The sequence below is a fragment of the Ornithorhynchus anatinus genome, chromosome X3 (genome assembly GCF_004115215.2).
Source record: "Ornithorhynchus anatinus isolate Pmale09 chromosome X3, mOrnAna1.pri.v4, whole genome shotgun sequence".
Taxonomy (NCBI): Eukaryota; Metazoa; Chordata; class Mammalia; order Monotremata; family Ornithorhynchidae; genus Ornithorhynchus; species Ornithorhynchus anatinus.
In genome coordinates, this window is record NC_041751.1 from 24,467,421 (window position 1) to 24,490,204 (window position 22,784).

Genomic DNA, 22,784 nt, shown 5'->3' on the forward strand with positions numbered 1-22,784 from the left:
AGCCTGGCTAAATTTTCCCTTGGTAGAATAGAAGGGGTGTTAGTGAATCTGCTCCCTTTTCACCCTTTTCAGGCAAGCAAGTAGCCTTAACGTGCAGGGAATGCCTAATGGAAACGGAAGATGTATAGTACTAATTCTGTGTTGCCTGGCCTTTATTGAGTGGAGTGTTTCTTAGCTAGGAGTGTTTACAGTGGAATGTTTCTTAGCGAGGCACCCAAATTGTACTTAGTTTGAGGCTGGCGAGTTTCTATAGTGTGACTTTGGTTTAGATTAGCATAATTTGTGATGCATAAAGTATGATTGACAGACACTGATTTATTGGACATTTTACATAATTTTGTTTGGGCAGAATGGTATACAGTACAACAGTTTTGGCAACTCAAAACACATGTATTTATGCAGTGTTTATTGATCATAGTTTAGAGGGAAATAAAGTCTTAATAATGAAAGAACTAGCCAAATTCTCCCATAATAGGTGAGGCATTTTGGAAGAAGCATTAACTCTTTCATGCTACTACTGTGTGCATTGTGTTTAAGATGCCGCCGTATACTCAATAATCCTCTAAGGCTTTGGAGGACTTAATGCACAATCAATCCATTAATGGTATTTATTGAGTGCATACTCTGTGCAGAGCACTATACTAAGTACTTGAGAGTATAAGAGGGTTGGTAGTCTGTTGCTCCTCCCCGACTGCTTAGTTTGCTACCAGAAAATCAGTGTAGGCATTGACAGAATTAGGCTCATTCTTTTGTTGCTTGAAATATATTCTGGAAGAAGAAAAACAAGGGGTGATCGCTCAAGCTGATTGAAGCTGAGCTCACTGATTTCTGAAATTAACAAATAGTTAATGATGATCTCAGAAATGATAGTTTAAAAAAATTACTTCATTACTACGTTTCACTTGTAAATTTTTTCAGACATTCACTTCTTTCATAATGGATATTTTCCCTATGTGGTTTGGACAGAATGCTATTTAAGGACTTACAGAACGTTCTGAGAGTACATGTCTGTCAGGATAGAACACAATCGTAATGTCATATGCACCATAACACAAGTTTTCCTTAATGCCTGGTTTGTCAAGAATGTAATCCCTGCGTTATAGAAGAACTAAATGTGTCGCAGATGGTTAAAGCAGATGGTTAAACCTATCACACTGAGAATTTGTAATCAACAAGGGTAAAGAGTGGATATTTTGAATGGGAGGGTAGAAGACTTGGGGACACTGGAAATGGGTCGAGAGGAATCTTCGGGAGATTTTAGTGCCTTTAAAGGTAAAGGAGAGATGGGGATAAGATAGGAGATGGATAGGAAAGCAGGGTCTCTGGGAGCTTAGCAGAGGAAGTAGAAATTAGGGGAGGGTTAAATTGGGCTGACTGTGAGGAGGAGCATAAAGGAATTGACAAGAGCACTAGAGAAGTTAAAGGAGAGTACTCAGAGGTGGTTTGAGACTAGATTCCCCCTCTAGGCTGTATGTTTCTTGAAGGCAGGGATCCTGTCTACCAACTCCATTGTGTTGTACTCTCCCAAGTGCTTAGTACAGTGCTCTGCATATAGTAAGTGCTCAGTAAATACCATTAATTGAGCGATTGATCAGCTCTGAAGTTGCAAAAGTGGTGGTAGGAGGGCAGGACTAGTAGTAAGAATCAGGTCAGTAAAGTTTAGTGAGACAGTGGTGTTCCACACTAGCGGATAGGCCCTGATCTAAGACAATCCGATTTGATTCTTGGGTGATATCCCTATTCATTCAATCGTATTTATTGAGCACTTACTGTGTGCAGAACACTGTACTAAGCACCTGGAAAGTACAGTTCGGCAACAGAGACAAATCCCTACCTTACAATGGGCTCATAGTCTACATTTTGGGCCCAGCACCCCCAGGTCTGCTACTGTAAAATTGCCCTGCCCCCTTGTCTCTCTAAACCAGTCAGTCAATTGTATTTATTGAGGGCGTATTGTGTGCAGAGCACTGTTGTAAGTGCCTGAGAGAGTACAATATAGCAGACATGGTCCCTGCCCACAGTGAGCTTACAATCTAGAGGGGGAGACAGACATTGAGAAAAATAAATAAAATTACAGATCTGTACATAAGTGCCGTAGGGCTGGGAGGGGGGATGAATAAAGGGAGCAAGTCAAGGCAATGCAGAAGGGAGGGGGAGAGGAGGAAAGGGGGTCTTAGGGAAGGCCTCTTGGAGTAGATGCGCCTTCAATAAGGAAGAGAGGGAGGGTAATTGTCGAATATGAAGAGGGAGGGCGTTCCAGGCCAGAGGCAGGAAGTGGGCGAGAGGTCCAGTGGCCAGATAGAAGAGATGGAGGTACAGTGAGAATGTTGGCATTAGAGGAGCAAAGTGTGAGGGATGGGTTGTAATAGGAGAGTAGCAAGGTGAGGTAGGAGGGGGCAAAGTGATTGAGTCCTTTGAAGCCTACGGTAAGGAGTTTCTGTTTGAAGCAGAGGTGGGTGGACATCCACTGGAGGTTCTTGAGGAGCGCAGAAATGCAGCCTGACTGACCTGATTCTTAACAGCTTTGGAATCCCCAGGTTGGGTTCGGAAGATTGTGACTCCTGTCAACCGGAGTGTCTGAGGTGCCTCTTTGGCCCTGCCGTGCTGCCAGACATACATGATGCATTAGTCACACACAGATTTCTGCTAGCCCCTGAGACTACAGCTCGCCCCAGTGCACCTAGAGCAGAAAGGAAGCTAGGAGGGAAAGAGAAAGGGGCTTACAAGCATCAAAGACAGTGGCATAGCGAGGGTGAGGGACAGAAAGAAGAGCAGGCTATCGAGAAACTAGCAAACCAGAAGAAGCACAGAAGACTTCAGGAACAGGGGAAAAAAAGGGGGAAAGTGGGTGCTGGGGAAAAACCAGAGAATGAGAGGGACAAATTGGGATGAGGGAGAGAATGTCAGGGAAAGACACCTGGACCAATCAATAGGAAAATAGGTTAAGGGAGACAGTAACAGGGATAGAGGAGAAGAGTGACAGAGATGATTTTAAAAATAGAGGTCAGGGAAAGCCAAGTGGAAGATTTTGTAACTTTTTAATCTCACAGAAGCTCGAGGATTTCCGGTACTTGAATCAATAATTTGTTCTGTCACTGGGCTTCTTTAATTCTATTTCAAATAAGAGACAATAGCACACGATCTGTATGCAAAAGAGTTTGTGAAAATACATAGACTGGACCTGTTTCTATAACAAAATAATATTAATTTTTTTTGGTTGTTTTGCTTGGGGCAAAGTCACATGTCAAGTGACCTGCGAAGCCACACTATGTAGCTAAGAATTGTTTCATCATCATTTTTATCATCATCATCATTATTTAAATCGAGACATTTATTGAGAATTTAATGATTGTGCAGCATCTGCATTGGATACTATAGAGAATACAGAGTGAGGATTAAATTCATTCCCTGCTCTTGGATATGCTATCAGGACTATGCTTTGCACATAGTAAATGCTTAATAAATACTATTGCTACTAGAATCACGCAGTGGGGCTAAGGAGAAATTTGAAGAAACTCTCTTCTTTCTATTATATATTTTATATCCGTGATTTTCTTAGGAATGTGTTTTGGTCAGGGAATTCTGAGGGTGACTCTATAGGCTTGTTATGTAAGGAAGAATAGAAGAATAGGGGAATAAGGTAAGGGGTGTAGTTGGTTAAGTAGGGCAGATTTTGCCATTCCAACAGTTTTTAAAGAGTATTAAATTAGTGTAAAATGGGTCCAATGGGAACTAAATACATGCTCCTCTTCCCACATAAACTGAGAGCCCCATGTGGGACAGGGACTTTGTCCGTCCTGATTGTCTTGTATCTACTCCAGCGCTTAGTACAGTGCTTGGCACACATTAGGTGCTTAACAAATGCCGTATCAGTGCATATCAACAAAGGTGAGTAATGCCAGGTAAATGGGTCTTACAAGAGGGGAGGGATACAGTGTAATGAGAGATAGGTTGGACGGGACGGACAGATTGACAAAGATGTGAAGCTTGGAGAGGGAGGAGTGTGGAGTATGAAGTATGTGGAAGATGGTGAGGAGGTTCTGATGCAGGAGTAGAGTGAAATGAGTTGGAAAGTGGCTAGGTAGGAGGGCCAGGGAATAGTGGTATTTGTTGAGTGCTTACTATGTACCAAGCACTATACTAAGCACTGGGGCAGATAAAAGCTTATCAGGGTGGACACAGTCACTGTCCCATATGGGGCTCACAATCTAAGAGGGCAGGAGAAATGCATGGAATCCCCATTTTACAGATAAGAAAACGAGGCACAGAGAAGTTAACCAATTTGCCCAAGGTCACAGTAAAGCGTCAGGATTAGAAAAGAGGTCCTCTGGCTCCCAGGCATGTGTGTTTTCTATTGGGCGATGAATCAAGACAACTTTGGCAAAATAGATTGAAGGGACAAGAGACCAAATTTCCCCAGGAAAAGAAAATACAGTTATCCATATGAAGGGGTCGCATGGGGGCTGGGTGGGGTGAAAAAGAGGGTGAAGCCTCTTTTCAAGAAGAAGAACCTTTCTAGTTGTTGCTAGCCAGTTTGGTCTGTCTGCTGTAGTGGTATCCAACTGCCCCCTGCTATGTTGCGTTGTTTGAGCCTGGACTTCACTACATCTTCATATCATTTATTCTGCCCTTTTAGCTCGCTTGTGCCCCCTTTCAGTTCACTATACAGCAGATACTTGGATATTGGATTGTCACCCATTCTCAGTCAATCAATAGTATTTATTGAGCACCAATTTGGTGCCCAGCACTATCAGCGCTTAAGAACAGTGCTTGGCACATAGTAAGCACTTAACAACTGCCATTACTATTATTATTACTAAGCATTTGGGAGGGAACTAATGCTGCTTTGAAGGAGCTTTACCCTCTTGTGAGAGAGACAGATACTGAAGTAAATTATAGATAGGAGGAAGGGTTCATTCATTAGTTCAGTTGTGTTTATTGAGCGCTTACTGTGCACTTTATAATACTAAGCACTTGGGAGAGTACAATATCACAACAAAACAGACACATTCCCTGCCCACAGTGAGCTTACTGAGTACTTAAGTGCTTAGGTGGTGCAAAAGTCCTGATGTAGCCATTAAGTGTGGCAAATTAGAAATTCATTGGTAAAGGCCTCCTGGAGGAGTCGTCATTTCAGAAGGGCTTTGGAGATGGGGAAATCTGGGGTCTTGTGGATATGAAGATGGAGGGAGCTTGATGCAGAGAGGTATGGGCAGTGATTGGAGATTTTTGAGGAGTGATGTGCTACAAAAATGTCAGCTGTGTGACTTAGGGCAAGTTACTGAACTTCTCTGTGCCTCAGTTACCTCATCCGTAAAATGGGGATTAAGACTGTGAGCCCCACGTGGGACAACCTGATTACCCTGTATCTACCCCAGCGCTTAAGAGTGCTTTGCACATAGTAAGCGCTTAACAAATACCAACATTATTATGATTATCATGGGTTTGAATCCTGGCTCTGCCACTTGTCAGCTGTGTGACTGTGGGCAAGTCACTTAACTTCTCTGTGCCTCAGTTACCTCATCTGTAAAATGGGGATTAAGACTGTGAGCCTTACGTGGGTCAACCTGATTACCCTGTATCTACCCCAGCGCTTAGAACAGTGCTCTGCACATAGCAAGCGCTTAACAAATACCAACATTATTATTATTACAACCTAATAAACTTGTATCTCCCCCAGGGTTTAGAACAGTGCTTGGCACATAGTAAATACTTAATAAATACCATCATTATCATTGTTATTATTATGATCCCAGGTAGCAGAGGGAAGCTTGGACTGGAGAGGGGAGACTGGAGGTAAGGAGATCAGTGAAGAGGCTGATACTGGGATATGACAAGTAGCCAAACTGGGATATGACAAGTGGCTGGACCACTGGTGGCTGTTCAGATGGAAAGGAAAAGGTAGATCCTGGAAGTGTGGAAGTAGAAATGTCAGGATTTGGTGCAACTGAATGTGGGGGTGGAAAGGGTAATGTCGAGGTTGCGGACTTGTGAGACGGCAAGGACGGGAAAGTTAGGTAGAGGAGAGGATTTGGGAGAGCAAATGAGGGGTTCATTATCCTCATGTGCCCCATTCAGCATAGATGTGTTGCTGCGGGCATTTCTTCAGTGTGACTGAGCTACTTGTTGACAATCATGTCTCACCATTTGATGTTGAGCCTGGTTTGTAGATGACTGATGACTGATTTCTAATCTCTCCTTCCTCATATCTTCTAATGCAATGTTAGTACTTTGGGGCTACCTAAACACTTAAGTCTTCACAACCTACTCACAACCCACCCTCCTATCTATAATTTATTTTAGTGTATATCTCCCCCACTGGATTGTAAGCTCCTCTCAGGAAGCCTTCCCCTGTCAATTGATCCCCCTCCCCACCCCCGCCCAAGGTTATAGCCCCCGTAACTGGTATTTCAGCACTTTTTCACCAGTTACATACTTGTATACTTACTACCCCGCTTAGCACTTCTGTACCTTTTGATTCTGTACCCATTGACTTACCTACTCTTCTATTTAAGCACGACTTCATATACTTCTCGCTTCCTCTTAGAGGCGAATTATTTCAGCGTCTGTCTCCCTTAGTTGATTGTAAGCACTTTGAGGGCAGGGATTGTCGTCTAACTCTCCTCAGTGCTTCATGCGGGGCTCGGCATGCAGTGGGAGCTCCGTAATGACTATCGATTGATCGCTTCATAGTTCAGTGTGCAGAGCTTCAAACTATGCGCAGGACACACAGCAAGTATTCAGTAAACATAATTGCAGACAGAGAGCGGGGCGTTCTGGGAGAGATGCGTCCGTGGCATCGCTATGGGTCGGAGACGACTCGACAGCGTAAGACAAGAAAGTGCTGCATACAGGAGGCACTCGATTCAATCCCCATCCCTGTTCTGTTGGGGTTTTTTTCACCCTCCTTTTTGTGCCTCTGTCCTCGCTTTTTCCTCCAAAATTGGAGTGGGGCAATTTTGTGAGAAAATAAGGTATGTTCCCTCTGGGTGTTTTATGTGAATATGTGTATGCCTCCCCTTTAGATTGTAAATCTTCGTGGGCAAGGATATCATAAATTTATTTATTTTGTATATTCCCAATTGCCTAGTACAGTGCTGCCTGTAGATTAGGTGCTCAAAAGTATTAGTACTAATGTACTTGCTAGAAATATGTTGCTAGCAAAACTGTTATCCCGGCTGCAGTTAAAAATCTTGCTATACCTATGTGACTCATACTGGCAAATCCATCTTCCCTGTTGACTACATGCTATGGGAACAAGGGAATAAAATAAGAATGCAAGTAAATGAATGAATTAAAATGAAAAGAAAGCCTTTGGACAGGGACTGCATACCATATCATTGGCATACCTTAGGATTTTGAGTGTAAAAAGCACACTAAATTATGTTGTTGAAACAATATGTCTAAATATAACGTGACATAATCCTGCAAAAAAAAGCCCACCAAAGAGCAAGAAAAGACAGTGTTCATGGATTCCTTAAATGGAGGTTGCATCCACCCTGGCGCTCTCAAGGAAATGTAATAAAATATCTTTATACTGAAACCGAAGGAGCAATTACAGGGAGGGAAAGCTATGTGGGTTTTTGGAACGGAGGTCTTTGAAAAGTACTAGATTGCACAGTGGGTTACTGGAACCAAAGGAAAACCTAATTATATGGAGACTTTTGTTACAAAAGAGTTTCCTCATCTGTAAAATGGGGGATCAATGCCTTTTCTCCCTTCCACTTAGACTTGGAGCCCTGTGTGGGAAAGGGACTGTGGACTGACCTGAATAATCTAGTATCTACCCCAGAACTTAATACAGGGCTTGACACAGAGGAAGTGCTTACCGCCCTAATTATCATTATTATTACTATCCTGTGGTCCTGCAGGGAGCCCAGCTTGACTCCAGGAGAGGATCAAAGAGAAAACTAGGCTGCTCCAGGCCTTTCCACCAGCACTCCCATGTGGGCCTGCCCTTGGATGTCTCTTGCTTGCCAAAGCTATGATCTCCCCTATCCCATTTTAATTTTTATTTTAGTCTGAGGCCTTGCCTCTGTGCTGTCATGATGTCCCTCCCCACCCCAGACCCAATAGCCCCTGCTCTCCGAATGCCTAATCAATCACTTAACATTTATTGAGCACTGTACTAAGCACTCGTAGACATGATTTATTTTATTCATTTATGTCTATTAATGTCCCCCTCTAGACTGTGAGCTCATTGTGGGCAGGGAATGTATCTGTTGTTGTACTGTACTCTCCCAAGAGCTTAGTACAGTGCTTTGCACACAGTAAGCTCTCAATAAATGTGATTGAATGAATGATTCCTGCCCTCAAGAAATTTACAGTCTAGTGGGGGTGACAGACATTCAATTATTTACACTTTGGAGGGAGAAGGAAAAGGGGATATTTATATGAGTTGGTGTTTAAGCAGCGCCTAGAGTAGTGCTCCGCATTGCCCAATACCGACAGAATATCATAGCGAGGCATGAACCGCTTATCATACAACACTGTCATCCTTTCATAAGCCATGCTTTAACTGGCCAAAGACTGGTAATCTGTGGGTATAAAATCCAGATTACAAAGAAGATGGATGAGAATAGTTTAAGGTTGGGATAGTGCAAGCTCATGTGAGATCAAGTGTTGTCATACAAGAGAAGCACCTCATTCTAGTTTTAATTAATAAGAGCTCTTACTATCTGGTCTCTCCATTTCCTTATGATGTATCCCCCCAAGTTATATCCCCCGAGGGATTCTGTGACAGAGCAGGATTTTATCACTCTGAACTCTCTCCTCCAAAACACAAGTATCATGACTTTTCCAGAAATGGTGCCACTTCAATTTCTCTCATTTGGTTTCTGGAACATAATGTTGCCCGTTGCCTGTGATAATGCACGATGGGAATGCCTTACCTCTGGCTTCAGAGTTCTGTTCACTATTCTAAGCACTGGGGTAGATACAAGATAATCAGTTTGGGCACAGTGCCTGTCCCACATTGGGTCTAAGTGAGATGGAGTAGAATTTAATCCCCGTTTTGTAGGTTGCACACAGGCCTGAACCCTTGTATGAATGTTTCTGTCTGCACTCCTGGATTGGAAAGGTAGGTAAAGCCGCCTCACGTACTCTCACAACAGCTTGTTGCATCGGGAAGAGAAAGCGAGAAGTCAGTAAATAGGGCAGATGATTTCACTGGTAGAGCGTTGAAAACTCAGCATTTCCTAGAATTGCAGTTGCCTGTGATGTGTAGTCAGCAAAGGCTTTTTATGTACAGTAATTATTGTTATGAAAGTCAAATTGTACCTTGCTGAAGTCACATTAACATATCATTCTGCTCTTAATTTGAGTGTACGTGTACGAATACACCTGCACACCCACCCCCATTTTGAATGAATTTTCAGCCCCAAGGAATGGTAAAACACAGCTGCCCCTTAAGCAGCTGGAAAGCCCAGGAGAAAGATGAGGCTATACAATTTTAAGGCAGCTAAAATGCTAGCATTCTTCTCGGTGAGTCTGAGATCAATTTTGCCATTTAGTGAGTGATGGTTTCCAAGTACTCCTTTGAGTAGGCTGGTGTGAGGCATGAGTCATCCCACTGAATTCTACCCATTCAAAAGGAAGATTTAAGCCACCTTTAAATATTTAGCAATAAAAAGTACACTGTTAGTGGAAGTCAGAATAATTTGGGGGGAATCAAAAACCTGCCCCTTGTATGATTCATTTTAACCTTTTTTCTCATAGGACACACTAAAATCTTCTCTACTTCAAATTAAAATGCAATTTGAAACTTCAAAACTCCAGGGATTTGGAAAAGTTGCAATGAGTTCTGATCATTTAGTTCCCTTTTTTAATCTCTCAAAGGTAATTTTGTCAGTAAGAAGTCATTAAATTATTCATGGACAAAAATTAAGCTTGTTAATTTTGCATGTCAATAGACAACGCTTTGAAAGAAAAAAAAAAAGACGGTACTTATGGTCTGTATGTAGAATGTACACGTGATGTAAGTTTTAGCTTCGTCATATACCTTAAGACAGATTTGTAAAATAGCTACATGACTTAGGGGAATCAGGCTTGGCTTCCTAAATGGAAGGAGTCATTTGTCTTGGGGGTGACCCAGAATTCTACTTTTGTCTCCTACCTATCTCCAGACACTCATCCTTCAGCTATTGGCTGTGTTACTTAGGGCCCCTCGTTCAATCTGTCAGTCAGTGGTATTTACTGAGTGCTTACTGCATGCACGGCACTGTACTAAATTGTGCTTGAGAGAGTGCAGTAGACATGATCCCCTGCTCTCAAGGAACTTACAGTCTAGTGGATTGCTTTGGGAATTCTTTTTTCGGAGAAATGAGGTATAAGGACTCAGCGGGAAGCAACAGGGTCTAGTGGATAGAGCATGGGCCTGCTGGAGTCAGAAGACCTGGGTTCTAATCCCAGCTCCACCACTTGTTTGCTGTGTGACCTTGGATAGGTCACTTCACTTCTGTGCCTCAGTTACCTACCTCATCCATAAAATGGAGATTGAGACTGGGCCCCGTGTGGGACAAGGAGTGTGTCCAACCCGATTTGCTTGTATCCACCCAGCGCTTAGTACAGTGCCTGGCACATTGTAAGCACTTAAATACCACAATGATTATTATTAAAATGGGGGTTAAGACTGTGAGCCCTCTGTGGGACAAGGACTGTGTCCAACCTGATGGTCTCGGATCTACCCCGGATCTATCCCTGCCATATGACAAGTGCCTAACATATACCATTAATGCAGTGAGAGAATGAGGATTTCAGTCTGCTTCAAAGGGATTGTGAGGATTTTCAAAACGCTGCTGAAGCGATGGGTGATGCTTCTCTGGGGCTATCTCGGGGGTCATACTTCAGGTGGTAATTGGATGGTTTCAGGAGTCAACACATGGGTCTAGGGTGAGGCATTGAAGTCTCTGTTAACCCTGCCGTGAAAATGTCATTCAGAAAGTGGAGGTCACCATTTACACATGCTATAGGTGAATCTGCATTCTTAGATCTTGGTCTCACCCAGGATTTACGCTCTGGAAACTGGAGGCAATGCTATGGGAATCTTCAAAGCACTTGGCAGTCGCTTGCCACAGTTAGGCCATCGATCATTTCCACCGAAATCATTTCCACCGAAACCTTTCGCTCCAGCTAGTTTCCTGCAGCGTGGTTTAGAAGATAGAACACGGGGTTGGGAGTCAGGAGGACCCGAGTTCTAATCCCGGCTCCGCCACTTGTCTGCTGTGTAACCATGGCAAGCCACTTCACTCCTCTGGGCCTCAGTTCCCTCATCTGGAAAATGGGGATTAAGACTGGGAGCCCTATGTGGGACAGGGACTGTGTCCAACCCAATTACCTTGTATCTACCCCAGTGCTTAGAACAGTGCCTGGCATATAGTTAGTGCTGAACAGATGCCATAAAAAAAAGAAGAATTTGACCCCATCAGATAGACCTGAGCCTCGGCAACTACTGAGGAAATTTGGCTGTCCTGAGAAGCTCTCGAGGACCCTTAGGCTACTCCACCATATGATGTTCAATGGTGTCCATCTGTAACCCTTTCCACTAATAATAATAAAATTATAATATTTGTTAAGCACTTACTATATGCCCTCAGGTTGTCCCACATGGGGCTCACACTCTTCATCCTCATTTTACAGATGAGGTCACTGAGGCACAGAAAGGTTAAGTGGCTTGCCCAAGGTCACACAGCAGACAAGTGGCAGAGCTGAGTTTAGAACCCATGACCTCTGACTCCCAAGCCCGTGCTCTTTCCACTAAGCCATGCTGCTTCTCACTAAGCCACGCTGCTTCTCAATAATCACTGTTCACTAATCGCAACTGGATTAAAACAAAGCTATGTGGAGCCTCCATAGGTGATCATGTGATGGAAGGACCTGGAAGTTAATCAGAATGTACTTCAGAAAAATCTTCCAACTCAAAAAGCCTGTGAAAATCACCAAAAGTCTATGAGGCTCTCAGTTCAGGAAACCGAACTGTTGAATGTTGATGACTGTGCTCTCGGGAAATAAAGCTTTTTTTAATGGTATTCTTTCAGCGCTTACTGTGTGTCAAGCACTGGGGAAGATATAAGTTAATCGGGTCAGAGAGTCCCTGTCCCACACGAGGCTCACAGCCTAAAGAGGAGTCTAAATATATCTTTTGAAAGATCTGTGAATCAAGCAATGGTTTTTATTGAATACTTACTGTGTGCAGAGCACTGTACTAAGCATGGGAAACTAAAATACAATGGATATGGGAGGCACGTTCCCTGCCCACAACGAGGTTGCAATCTAAATAGTATGGCAAACTTACTATTTCTCCTCTATCTTCCAGTTTAAGTATTTTTTAGTTATAGTCTCCTCTCACATATGCCCATCCAGATCTTGGACTTTCTAGCTAGAAATTTGGCACAGGAAAACTGACATAAGGGATTGCATGGGAGGTCTCTACACAACAAACAGGCAGGATCTCTATTTGCATGCTGTCACTGGCTCCATCCCTGGAACATCCTTTCAATTTTCAGTTTGAAAATTTACCTGGATTAAAAATACCTCCTGCTCTTCTCTTTCAGAGTAACAGTCACAGAGCAGAAATCATAGCATGCGTGTGCATTAGAGAGAATGTAACTATAAAATAGGTTAAATTAGGAAATTAATAAATATACTTTATTGATTTGAAGCTAAATTTCAAATCCTACATCTTCCTTTGAGTTAAGATCTTTTTGAACAATTGCCAACTTGGAAATTAAATTTTTCTTGAATTCCATGTGATTTTTCTGTAGTATTATTGAGTGGAAATATTAAAAAAGACTACATACCATAATCTAATACAATGCCTTCCTACTGTTTTTAGCCTCCATCACCACCCCTTCTACAAACCTACTGCAAGAGAAGGAAAGAAGAGGAATGAAAATGCAGTATTCTATTATTCGGTCCCTCTAGACTTTAAGGTCCTTGTAGGGAGATAATAGGTCTGTTATATTGTACTTTCTCAATATTCATGTTCTATGAATATAAGGGAGTAAAGGGGATTAAAGTAATAGACAAATAAAGAGAAATGAAAGAAAATACATACAAAAGTCTGTAGGGTACCGTGTCTAAAGGAGCGGAGTTGCGGACTCCTCACAGCTCAGAGGCCACGATAACAATAATAATTATTATGGTATTTGTCAAGCACTGTTCTAAGCACTAGGGAAGATACAAGGTAATCAGGTTGTCTCATGTGGGGCTCACGGTCTTAATCTTCCATTTTACAGGTGAGGTAACTGAGGTACAGAGAAATTAAGTGACTTGCCCAAAGTCACACAGCTGACAAGCAGCGGAGCAAGGATTAGAACCCATGACCTCTGACTCCCAAGCCCATGCTCTTTCTGCTAAGCCACCCTGTTTCTTAACCCTGGTCAGAGTGAGCATCAAGGCTGAGGGCCCCGGATGCTGTGCTCTGACCCAGTAGCGTGGTACAGGGCAGGACAGGATGGCTTTTCCTCGATGAAGCGGGAGAGAGCCGTGGGCAGGTCGAGGAGGACGTCGGAGGCTCCGGATCTCCCAGTGGGAAAGCCGCAGTCTTTCTCAGCTGTATGGCAGCGTCCTAAATCTCCATGCCCGACGGAGATGGGGCGTATCGGGAGCAGGGGTCCTGGGAGTCATGTGGGAAAAGCAGCAGGTTCCCAGAGGATCTGCTTGGGCCTGAAGTGGAAAAAAACAGGAGTTGTAATATTATTATGAGTCTCTTAAAGAGGCTGCAGAAATAGAAGCTTCGTTTTTTCATCTTCTTAGTCTTAGATCCAAAGTGTGAGCAGAGCTGCCTTCAAGGTACATTCGGGATTGTTTGCATAATCTCACTCTAAATTGGGAGAAGGTGGAAAGGAATTTACTTCCCTCAATCAGTAGTATTTATTGAGTGACTCTTGTGGGAAGGAGGTAGAAAATCTCCAATCGAGGTAGAAAACGTGATCCTGCCTCCGGGATTTTGCAATTTTACTGGTGGGCATTTGTGGGGGATGAGGTAATAATTTATGAGGTTAGTTATTTTGTGGGATGATTTTAATCCAGAGTAAAGATCAAACAGTACCTGCTGGTCCCTGGGTTCTATGTATCATGTAATTTGGGTGGCAGATGAAGTTCCCATTAAATCAGTAGCTGCTATAGCATGATTTTCCCACAACATGAAATTCTTCAAGAGCACCTTACTGCATTGTAAAAGTAATGCCTGTAATTGCCTTCCTATGAAGTTTTGGCTCATTCCTTTTGCAAAAAGAACCTTTACCTAAAAGCTCACCATCAAATTTAGAAATTCGAGAAAAGACTGGGCCTTGGATCTGGATCTAAGTATCACTGAATGGGAAATCTACAACCTGGAATTTTAAAATGATATTACTTATCTTTGTCTTTACTGTCCATGTCTTCATTTTAAAATTTACTATCAGGGAGGGTCAATTTTAAACTCATTTGTAGGAAGAAAATTGATGAAGAAAATGGAGTTTATTTTAAAAAGCATCTGCATAGACCAAGTAGGCTCCTTTGATAAGAGTAACTTTACAGATATCTTTCCAGTGACTTTTCAGTCACTTATTAAAAGCATATCTTCTCCAAGAGGCCTTCCCCAGCTGAACCCTCATTTCCTTGTTCTGCATAGTCCTTGCCCTTGAATTTGAACCCTTTATTCACCTCTCCATCAGCCACACAGCACTTATGTACATATCCATTATTTATTTGTATTAAGGTTTTTTCTCCCTCTAGACTGTAAGCTCATTATGGTCAGGCTACACATCTACCAACTCTGGTACCCTCCCAAGCTCTAGTACGGTGTTCGCCACACAGTAAGTGCTCAATAAATACCATTGATTGTTGGACTGATCGATTATCCAGGCCTACAGCTCTGGGAAAGCAAAAATAGGTGGAGATTAATCTTCCCTATAAAGTAGCTGCTAAGGATTTTGGTAGAATCGAGTGGCATCCACTTATAATGAATAGCATGCGATCCAAATGACTATACAAAATCAATCTAGCCCATCGGACTCCCCAATGTCTAAATTATTCCGTGGGAATAAATTAGGCACTGGGAAGGCATCTTCATTTTTAATTAAGTAATTTAGTCACTAGAAAGATCAAGACTCTTAAGGAATGATTCCGTCCTGGGACACGAGCCAAAGATCCTCTTTTTTCTTCAGTTTCAGTAATCACGTAAAAAATATATTTTCCAAGTAAATCGAGGATCTGACGTAAATATGCCAGGGAGACCAGCTCGAACAATCACTCCTTAATTTCATTCCCTAAAGAAGGTAAGGCTAGGTCAAAAAACAAAACGGAAAGATCTATCCACTGAGAGCGGGTAACTCTTGTTCATCTTCTCACATTCCCATGATTAATCCTCACCGGTGAAGTTTGCAGCAGCGTTGCCAAAAGATTTGGCCAGAAGCCTCTAGGATTTAGCTGTTGGTATCCTTTTCTTGTTCACAAGCTTTTTTTGTGTGTCAGGAACAGTGCCATTAATTTGTTTTTCATCATGCCACTGCTTAAGATCTTTTCTCATTTCCTATTACTCTCCCTGTCTCTGATTAACTTCTCCATCTCAGTACTTCTTAACACAGTAATATGGAATCCGTTTATTTTAGGCAATGCAATTGTGACCTCATTAACTGGACAGAGGAGTGTGCTAGATGTCAGCCTCAAAACCCCTAGGGCAGAGATTTTTAACCTTTCAAGAAAACCTTCGAGACGCCCAAACTCACGCACCTACCCTTACGCACACACACAGAAATACCCACGAGAACTGGTGGAGAGGAGGAGCAGCAGAAGCAGTCAGAGTCAGTGAGAAGAGAAACTGCTTCTACTGCTATTTCTGCCACGGCCCCTCTTCCCTCCCCCGAGTTTGTATCTCTGTGACTTGCTTCTTGTTGGGTTTCCAGGTCAGCACAGACTCCAGGGAGCTACTGATGGACAGTGGAAGCAGGAGCAATTTCTCTTTGCCTTTGCCCTTGCCAATGTTACTGCTCCTTGCTGGATTCTCCAGGATTCTCATCTCCATAGGAAGCCCAGGATAGAGTGGGTCTGAATGGCTGCTCCCACTGCCATGATGGCCACACACCCCTTACAGACTTCTGAAACGACCCACGGGAAGGAAAACCTCTGCCCGAGGGAAATGCTTGGGTCATTCCCCTACAGAGTGTCAGAATTCCTACCGCCACATGAGCCGTCTTGGTTAGGTTGTTAGGTTGTGAAAGAATATGGTGTTTTGATCTGGGGAAACGACAGTAAAGGACATGTTAGTTTTTAAGGGTTTTTTTTTTTCCAGAGCCAAAGGTTTTGGGGAGTTATCTTTGATGGAACGTGATTTCTGTTGACACGAGAAAACCTACACGCACTTACGGTGAATGTAATGTTGTCATTTTTAAGTCCCATTTATACACGTCTTAGTCCCTGATTGGGTTCCTCTCTTCATGGCTACATGAAAGTCAACACTTTTCATGAAAACATCTCCCTTTTCTGGAACAATTTAGTCTGAACTAACGTACAGTTGTTGGCGGGTTGCGGACGGAGGCAGTGGTTGGAAGAGAGAATGCGGAAAATTCTGGGGGACTAATAGCCTATTATTTTGATTGTTTTCCTTTAGGAGAGCAACTGCTGAGCCTGTAACATGGAGGATTGCCTTCATACGTCATCCGAAAATCTTTCCAAACTTGTCAGTTGGGCCCACAGTCACGGGACCATATGCAGCCTGATTCCAAATCTGAAGCATTTGCTGTCAGAAGGTTCCCATGGCAACCTGACAGCTATGTGGGGCTGCAGTGCCGGCCATGCTTACCACTGGCCCCTGACTGCCACTTGTAGGGCTGGGTCCCAGGAGAGGGTTTGTTTCCAAGACAACCGGAGCTTCAATTCCGATAGTCCCAGCATCATCGGGGTGCCCTCAGAAACGCAAACCAGCCCCGTGGAGAGGTATCCCGGGCGACCGGTGAAAGCCAAGCTGGACTGCAACCGAACCCGAGACTCTTGCGACTTCTCTTACTGCAGCGAGCCTTCAGAACTGGATGAAGCTGTCGAGGAATATGAGGACGAAGCTACTCTGTTTGACATGGTCTGTGAATCTTCCGTGACCGATGAAGATAGTGATTTTGAACCTCAAACCCAAAGGTCTCAAAACGTCATTCGCAAAAGGCACGGGGTCGGCGCGTCGTCCGTCCTCACGAGCTCCCAGCCTCAAGTCGCCGACGAAAGCGGCGGCGATGTCGTCGTCAAAAAAATTAAACAGGAAATCCCTGAAGATTACTACATCGTCGCTAACGCGGAGCTGACCGGGGGGGTGGATGGTCCGGCGTTGTCATTGACACAGATGGCCAAGCCCAAGCCTCAGCCTCATGCCGGACCCTCTTACGTGGGACCCGCTAAGCCAGCTTCCCACGGAACACCAACGCTCAGCGCAGAGCTAGACCTGCAGAGTGTTTCGGCTTCCCCACCTATCATCTCCAGATCTGCGGTCCAGAAGCCCGCCAGAGTATCTCTGGCTTCGCCGAACAGAGGGCCGGTAACCACCCACGGCGCCAGTCAGCAAGTGGCGATGCAGGTGCCCGTGAGCACTTCCAACCCCAACAAACAGATTAGCATTCCCCTGTCCGCCCTGCAGCTCCCTGGACAAGAGGAGCAAGTGACTTCTGAAGAGCTTCTGCCCGCTCTGCCAAACCAGGTCCCGGCCTGTGAAGTAGCTCTCTCCCCTTCTATTAGCACCGAGCCGGAAGTGAGTTCAAGTCAGCAGCAGCCCAACACTGCTCCAAACGTTGCCGCCGAAGCTACTGCCCAGTCAGTGCCAGGTATGACGGTTTGGTGTATCTGACGTGCTCGCGAGAAGCATTTGGTGCCTTTCGGGAAAGACCATCAGGATTCCCAGACCCCTACGCTCTGCGGGGGTGGCTAAAACGGTGTTTTTTGGAAGGGCACTAGGCAGTGGAATGACCGGGTTTTTATGAATTGAATTGTTGTGGAACCTAAGGGGCCCGAGCAGTTGCCGTACGTAGGGCGTAAAGGGAACCTTCAGGATGTATCCGTGCGTTTAGGACTTAACCTTAGTGTGTTTTTGCGGAGGACAAAGTTGATTGCGAAAGTCCTTTTTGGAGAACATCTGTCAGTAGCGAACACTGTGATGGATTTTGTTGCTGCCTGGAGCCCTGTGGTGAGAGGCATGAGAATATCAAAGAGGAGCATAAGTGTTCAGGAGGGGCATTTTCCTCACTATTAGCGTTGGCTTCTTTGAACCAGGTTTTCACCGCCAGATCTAGGGTGTTGATAGGAGATAGTATTCGTGCGTGAATATATGTCTGTATTGGAGGTTTCCGACAGGAGATAGTATTCGTGCGTAAATATGTGTCTGTGTTGGAGGTTTCCAGTAAGAGCAATCCAGTTCTGTAGGGCCCGACCAATCAGGAAGCTAAAAATGCGGCAGTAACACCTCGATGTTGGAGGAATTGATTCTCGATCAGTTCACTTGCACGCTTGTGTCCCAGCCAGGCATATTCCTGCTGGGGTGCAGTTTGCAATGAGCAAGTGGGCAGGGGTTCACACAGACACACACACAGACACAGACACACACACACACAGCCAAAGGAGTAGGGGAAATGATTTTTAAGAATAAGGTATGGGATAACTTAGTTACAGTCAAGCCCGGATGGAGGCGGATGGGTAGTTTGTCTTCTCTGGGTAACTTTTGACTCGGGGACTCTCTGGCTCTCTGATTCTTTAGCAGTGTGATTCTACAATAGCTGATACAGTGAGTGTTGGTTGCTGAACTCATCAGCAATATTTGAGTTTTTACTGTATGCAGAGCACTGTGGTAAGTGCTTGGGGAACATACGAAGGAACTAGAAGACCAATCTCTCCCTTTGAGAACAGGTAAAGACATAGTTTACTCCCATTGAACTATAATATAAATTCTGCAAGCGGAAAAGACACACGAACACAGATATAGGATGGGGATATAGGGAAGGAAGGACAATGATATAATTCAGAGACAGGAAAATAAGATACTTTTGGGTAGTTAGAGAAAATCCCCCCTTAGTGATAGCTTGCTTTTTGAGCCAAAGATTACTTGTATCATTAATGTCAATGCATTTGTGTTTTATTTTTCAATCTGCTATCATTTTGACCCTGTGCGGTATTGGCCAGGATTTGAAATTCATTAATTCACTTAAGAATTTATTGAGTGCTTATGGTGAGCAGAGCACTGAACTAAGCAGTTGGGAGGGTAAAATAGAAGGAGAAGACCCAGTTCCTGACTTCAAGGAGTTTATGATCTAATGGAAGAAATTGGAAGACTTAAATTGTATACAGTGGGAACAGAAGGAAAAGCATAGATATCACAGTAATATTATAGTTACTATTATGGTATTCATTAAGTGCTTACTATGTGCCAAGCACTATTCTAAGCACTGGGGTAGATACAGGGTAATCAGGTTGTCCCACGTGGGCCTCACAGTTTTAATCCCCATTTTCCAGATGAGGTAACTGAAGCACAGAGAAGTTAAGTGGCTTGCCCAAGGTCCCACAGTGACAAGTGGCAGAGCCGGGATTGGAACCTCTGTCCTCTGTCAAGAGTACAGAAAAATGAACAGATGATTGAATAAATGGAACGTGGAAATTAAAGTAGATCTAAGTGCTGTGAGTGATTGTCTATACATAATTGTTAGGGTGGCTATTGGTGTGACACAGGAAGGGATAGTTGAGGAGTTTCTCCTGGAGGAAGTGAGTTAGAAAGGATTTGAAGATGGGTAGGGCTGTGGTCTGGTTGATTTGCAGGGAAAGGGGTTTCTGGGCAGGAAGAAGAAGCTAAGTAAGGGGTCAGAGAAAGGAGCATCCAGATTGAGATGAAGTTAGGTTTTTAGCTTGTGAGGAGCAAAGAGGGTGGTCTTTAGGGGTAGTGGGTAGCCTAGTGGATAGAGTATGGGCTGGGCGTCAAAAGTCATGAGTTCTAATGCCGGCTCTGCCACTCGTCTGCTGTGTGGCCTTGGGCAAGTCAATTAACTTCTCTGTGCCTCAGTCCCCTCATCTGTAAAATGGGGATTAAGACTGTGAGCCCTGTGTGGGGCAGGGACCGTGTCCAACCTAATTATCTTGTATCTACTACCCCAGCGCTTAGAAGAGTGTCTGACACACAGTAAGCGCTTAACTAATACCGTAATAATAATAATTATTATTATTAGCACAGGATTGGGAGTTGGAAGACCTGGATCTAATTCAGGATCTGCCACTTATCTGCTGTGTAACCTTGAGCAAGTCACTTCACTTCCCTGTGTTTCAGTTTCCCCATCTTTAAAATGAGGGATAGATAAGTACCTGTTTTCCCTCCTACATAGACTGTGAGCCCAATGAGGGACAGGAACCGTGTCTGACCTGATTATCTTGTATGTATTCCAGTGCTTAAGATGGTGCTTGACATGTAGTAAGCGCTTAACAAGGGCCATTATAGGTATTCGTGTTATCATTATTATTATTATATGTAATAAGACAGCGCTTGTGGAGAACCTTGAAGTAAGTCGTCAGGACCTTCTGTTAGGTGTGGAGGGAAACAAGTAGCCATTGAAGAATTTTAAAGAGGAGAGGGATGTGTTCAGAATGATTTTCAAGAAAGATGATCTGGACCGGAGAGTAGAGTATGGAGTGGATGGGAGAAGCGAGAGACAGGGAGTTCAGTGAGAAGGCTGATGCAGTAGTCTCTTCCGGAGATGGGGAGAACTTGAACCGACATCGTGGCTGTAAAACTGGAGACTAAGGGGTGGATCTAAGAAATGCTGTAGAGGAAAAAAAAATGACAGCATTGAACGATTAACTGAATGTGTGAAGTAGAAGATGACAGCAAAATTTCGACAGGAACGATGGTGGTATTGCCAACTGTGATGGGAAAGTTAGGAGGAGTGGGTTTTTCTGGCGACGTGAGTTCATTTTTAGCCTTAAAACTGAACTTCCATTTCATTTCTTGTCCCTTTACTTCCTTGCCCTCTGGGAGAGAAGCTAATATGGAATGGAAAGGCCAAAAGTGAACAGGGTAAGAAGAAAATACAGTACAAGGGTAATTTACAAATTGAGGTAATCCAACTCTAAACAACTAAGAGTTGACTATTCTCTGATGTCTTTTGGAATGCAGCAGTCCTCTTCAGCAAAAGTTGCAGCATTAACCAAATTCTAGATTTAAAGCCAATTTGAACAAATATAAGAAAGTCAGAACACTGTGGTAGATCTGGCTTTTGTCTGGTGTATGCCAACATACCGTATGTGTTTCCTATTCTCCTAATTCTGTTTGTTGTCAGACAAATGATTGAAGTATTGCTTGCCTATGGATTTCAGTATCAGTCTCTTTTTGATTAGAGTTGGGCTTCTTTTATTGAGGAAGATAAAAATGTACCTACTCTTGAATGAGTAGTACCTCTTATGTGTACTTGTCTCCCCAGGAATTCCGAGCATTACCTGTTACTCAAGAGTGGTAGGCAAAGGGAAGATACTATTTTCCTTATTTTACAAGTGGGAACTGAGGCACAGAAAAATGAAGCAAGTCCAGTGCTAAATTAACTAGCCACAGTGTTAAGTATCTTGTTATAATAGTGTCGTAATCACTGGCATGTTTTCCTCCTTTTTCTTTGTCAATCTCCAACCAGAAACCTAGACTGTAGTTTGGCCCCAGTTTAGGCAAATAAGGGAGAGGTTGCAGTTGAGAAGGATTTTAATATCCTGAATGCATGGTTCCTGCTCAGAGGGGGGAAAAAAATTATGGAAAATTCTCTGAGGCATACCATGATTTGGCATTTGATAAAGTTACAAAGCTCATATTTAAGATGTTCCCCAAGCATTAAGATGCTGTTAATAGATCTGTGAATAATTTTACAAGACAGAATGGATTGCTTTTGGCTAATACGTTTACTAAAGGCTGCCTCAAGGGTCATATATTGCTTTAAGTGGTCAAATGAACAATTAAGCCACTGTGGTAGTTGAAACAAGTCTCTCTTTTAGCTTGGAGTATAGTGTAGAGGCCACTGGCAACTCAGCCAACATAATCATTTATTTGAAACTCATTCTCCAGATGAATTAAAAATAACATGAGCTCCATTATATTAAAAAAAAAGTGTAGCGTGGGTAATTCTGTGCAGACTGCAAATGCCCTTTCCTAAATAATAAAAACATTATGCCCTGAATTTTCAGAAAATCTAGGAAGTAAATCACAGTGATCTGTCTGCAATACTAGTACTGAATAGCCCGAGAAATCTTCATTTTAGCAGCTTTTCCTGAAGCACAAATACACTCTTGGAAACGCAAGTCTCAAGTGTTTCAGAAAAAAAATTGAATAATGGTTGTTATATTGTTCTGCAAATACCAACAAATATGTAGCGCCAGTTTATGGTTCATTTTTTAAAACCCATCCTTCTGTGAAGGGTAGATTAATGCAAACCTAAATGGACTAAATCAGGTGGTCCATAACCAAACGACTGAAGTATGATTGATTACATTTCCATATACCAAAATCTCAATCATCGGAAAATTTCACTAGGGGATGTAGGGTGATGATAGATTCTCCCACTGGGAATGACTTCAGGATCAAGAACTCGCACAGAGGAATTGATTTTAGTGCTAGTGGTTTGTGCAACACCACTGGAGCACTCGTGTCCCTGCCAAGTAAGTCCCTGCTTGAAGCATGGAGTGCAGCCAGCAAGTAGGCGGGCAGAGGTGCAGCATGTACACGTAAAGGTTTTGGTTTGTTCTTGTGGGTCTTTTCCACTTGTAGAACTGAATTATGACCATATTGGCCACAACATAGGGCTGACGTTGTC

At 43.4% G+C, this 22,784-nt stretch overlaps 1 protein-coding gene across 2 annotated transcripts in view; it reads left to right on the forward strand.

Annotated features, from left to right (window-relative positions):
• The window catches only part of KIAA1958 (KIAA1958 ortholog), a 142,091-nt gene that overhangs the window by 66,231 nt on the left and 53,076 nt on the right, over nucleotides 1–22,784 (forward strand). For both annotated transcript variants that reach the window (XM_029053919.1, XM_039910612.1), the window contains exon 2: nucleotides 16,592–17,786. In XM_029053919.1, the coding sequence (XP_028909752.1) occupies nucleotides 16,616–17,786 (1,171 nt within the window). In that variant the 5' untranslated portion in view covers nucleotides 16,592–16,615. The remainder of the gene's footprint in view (nucleotides 1–16,591; nucleotides 17,787–22,784) is intronic.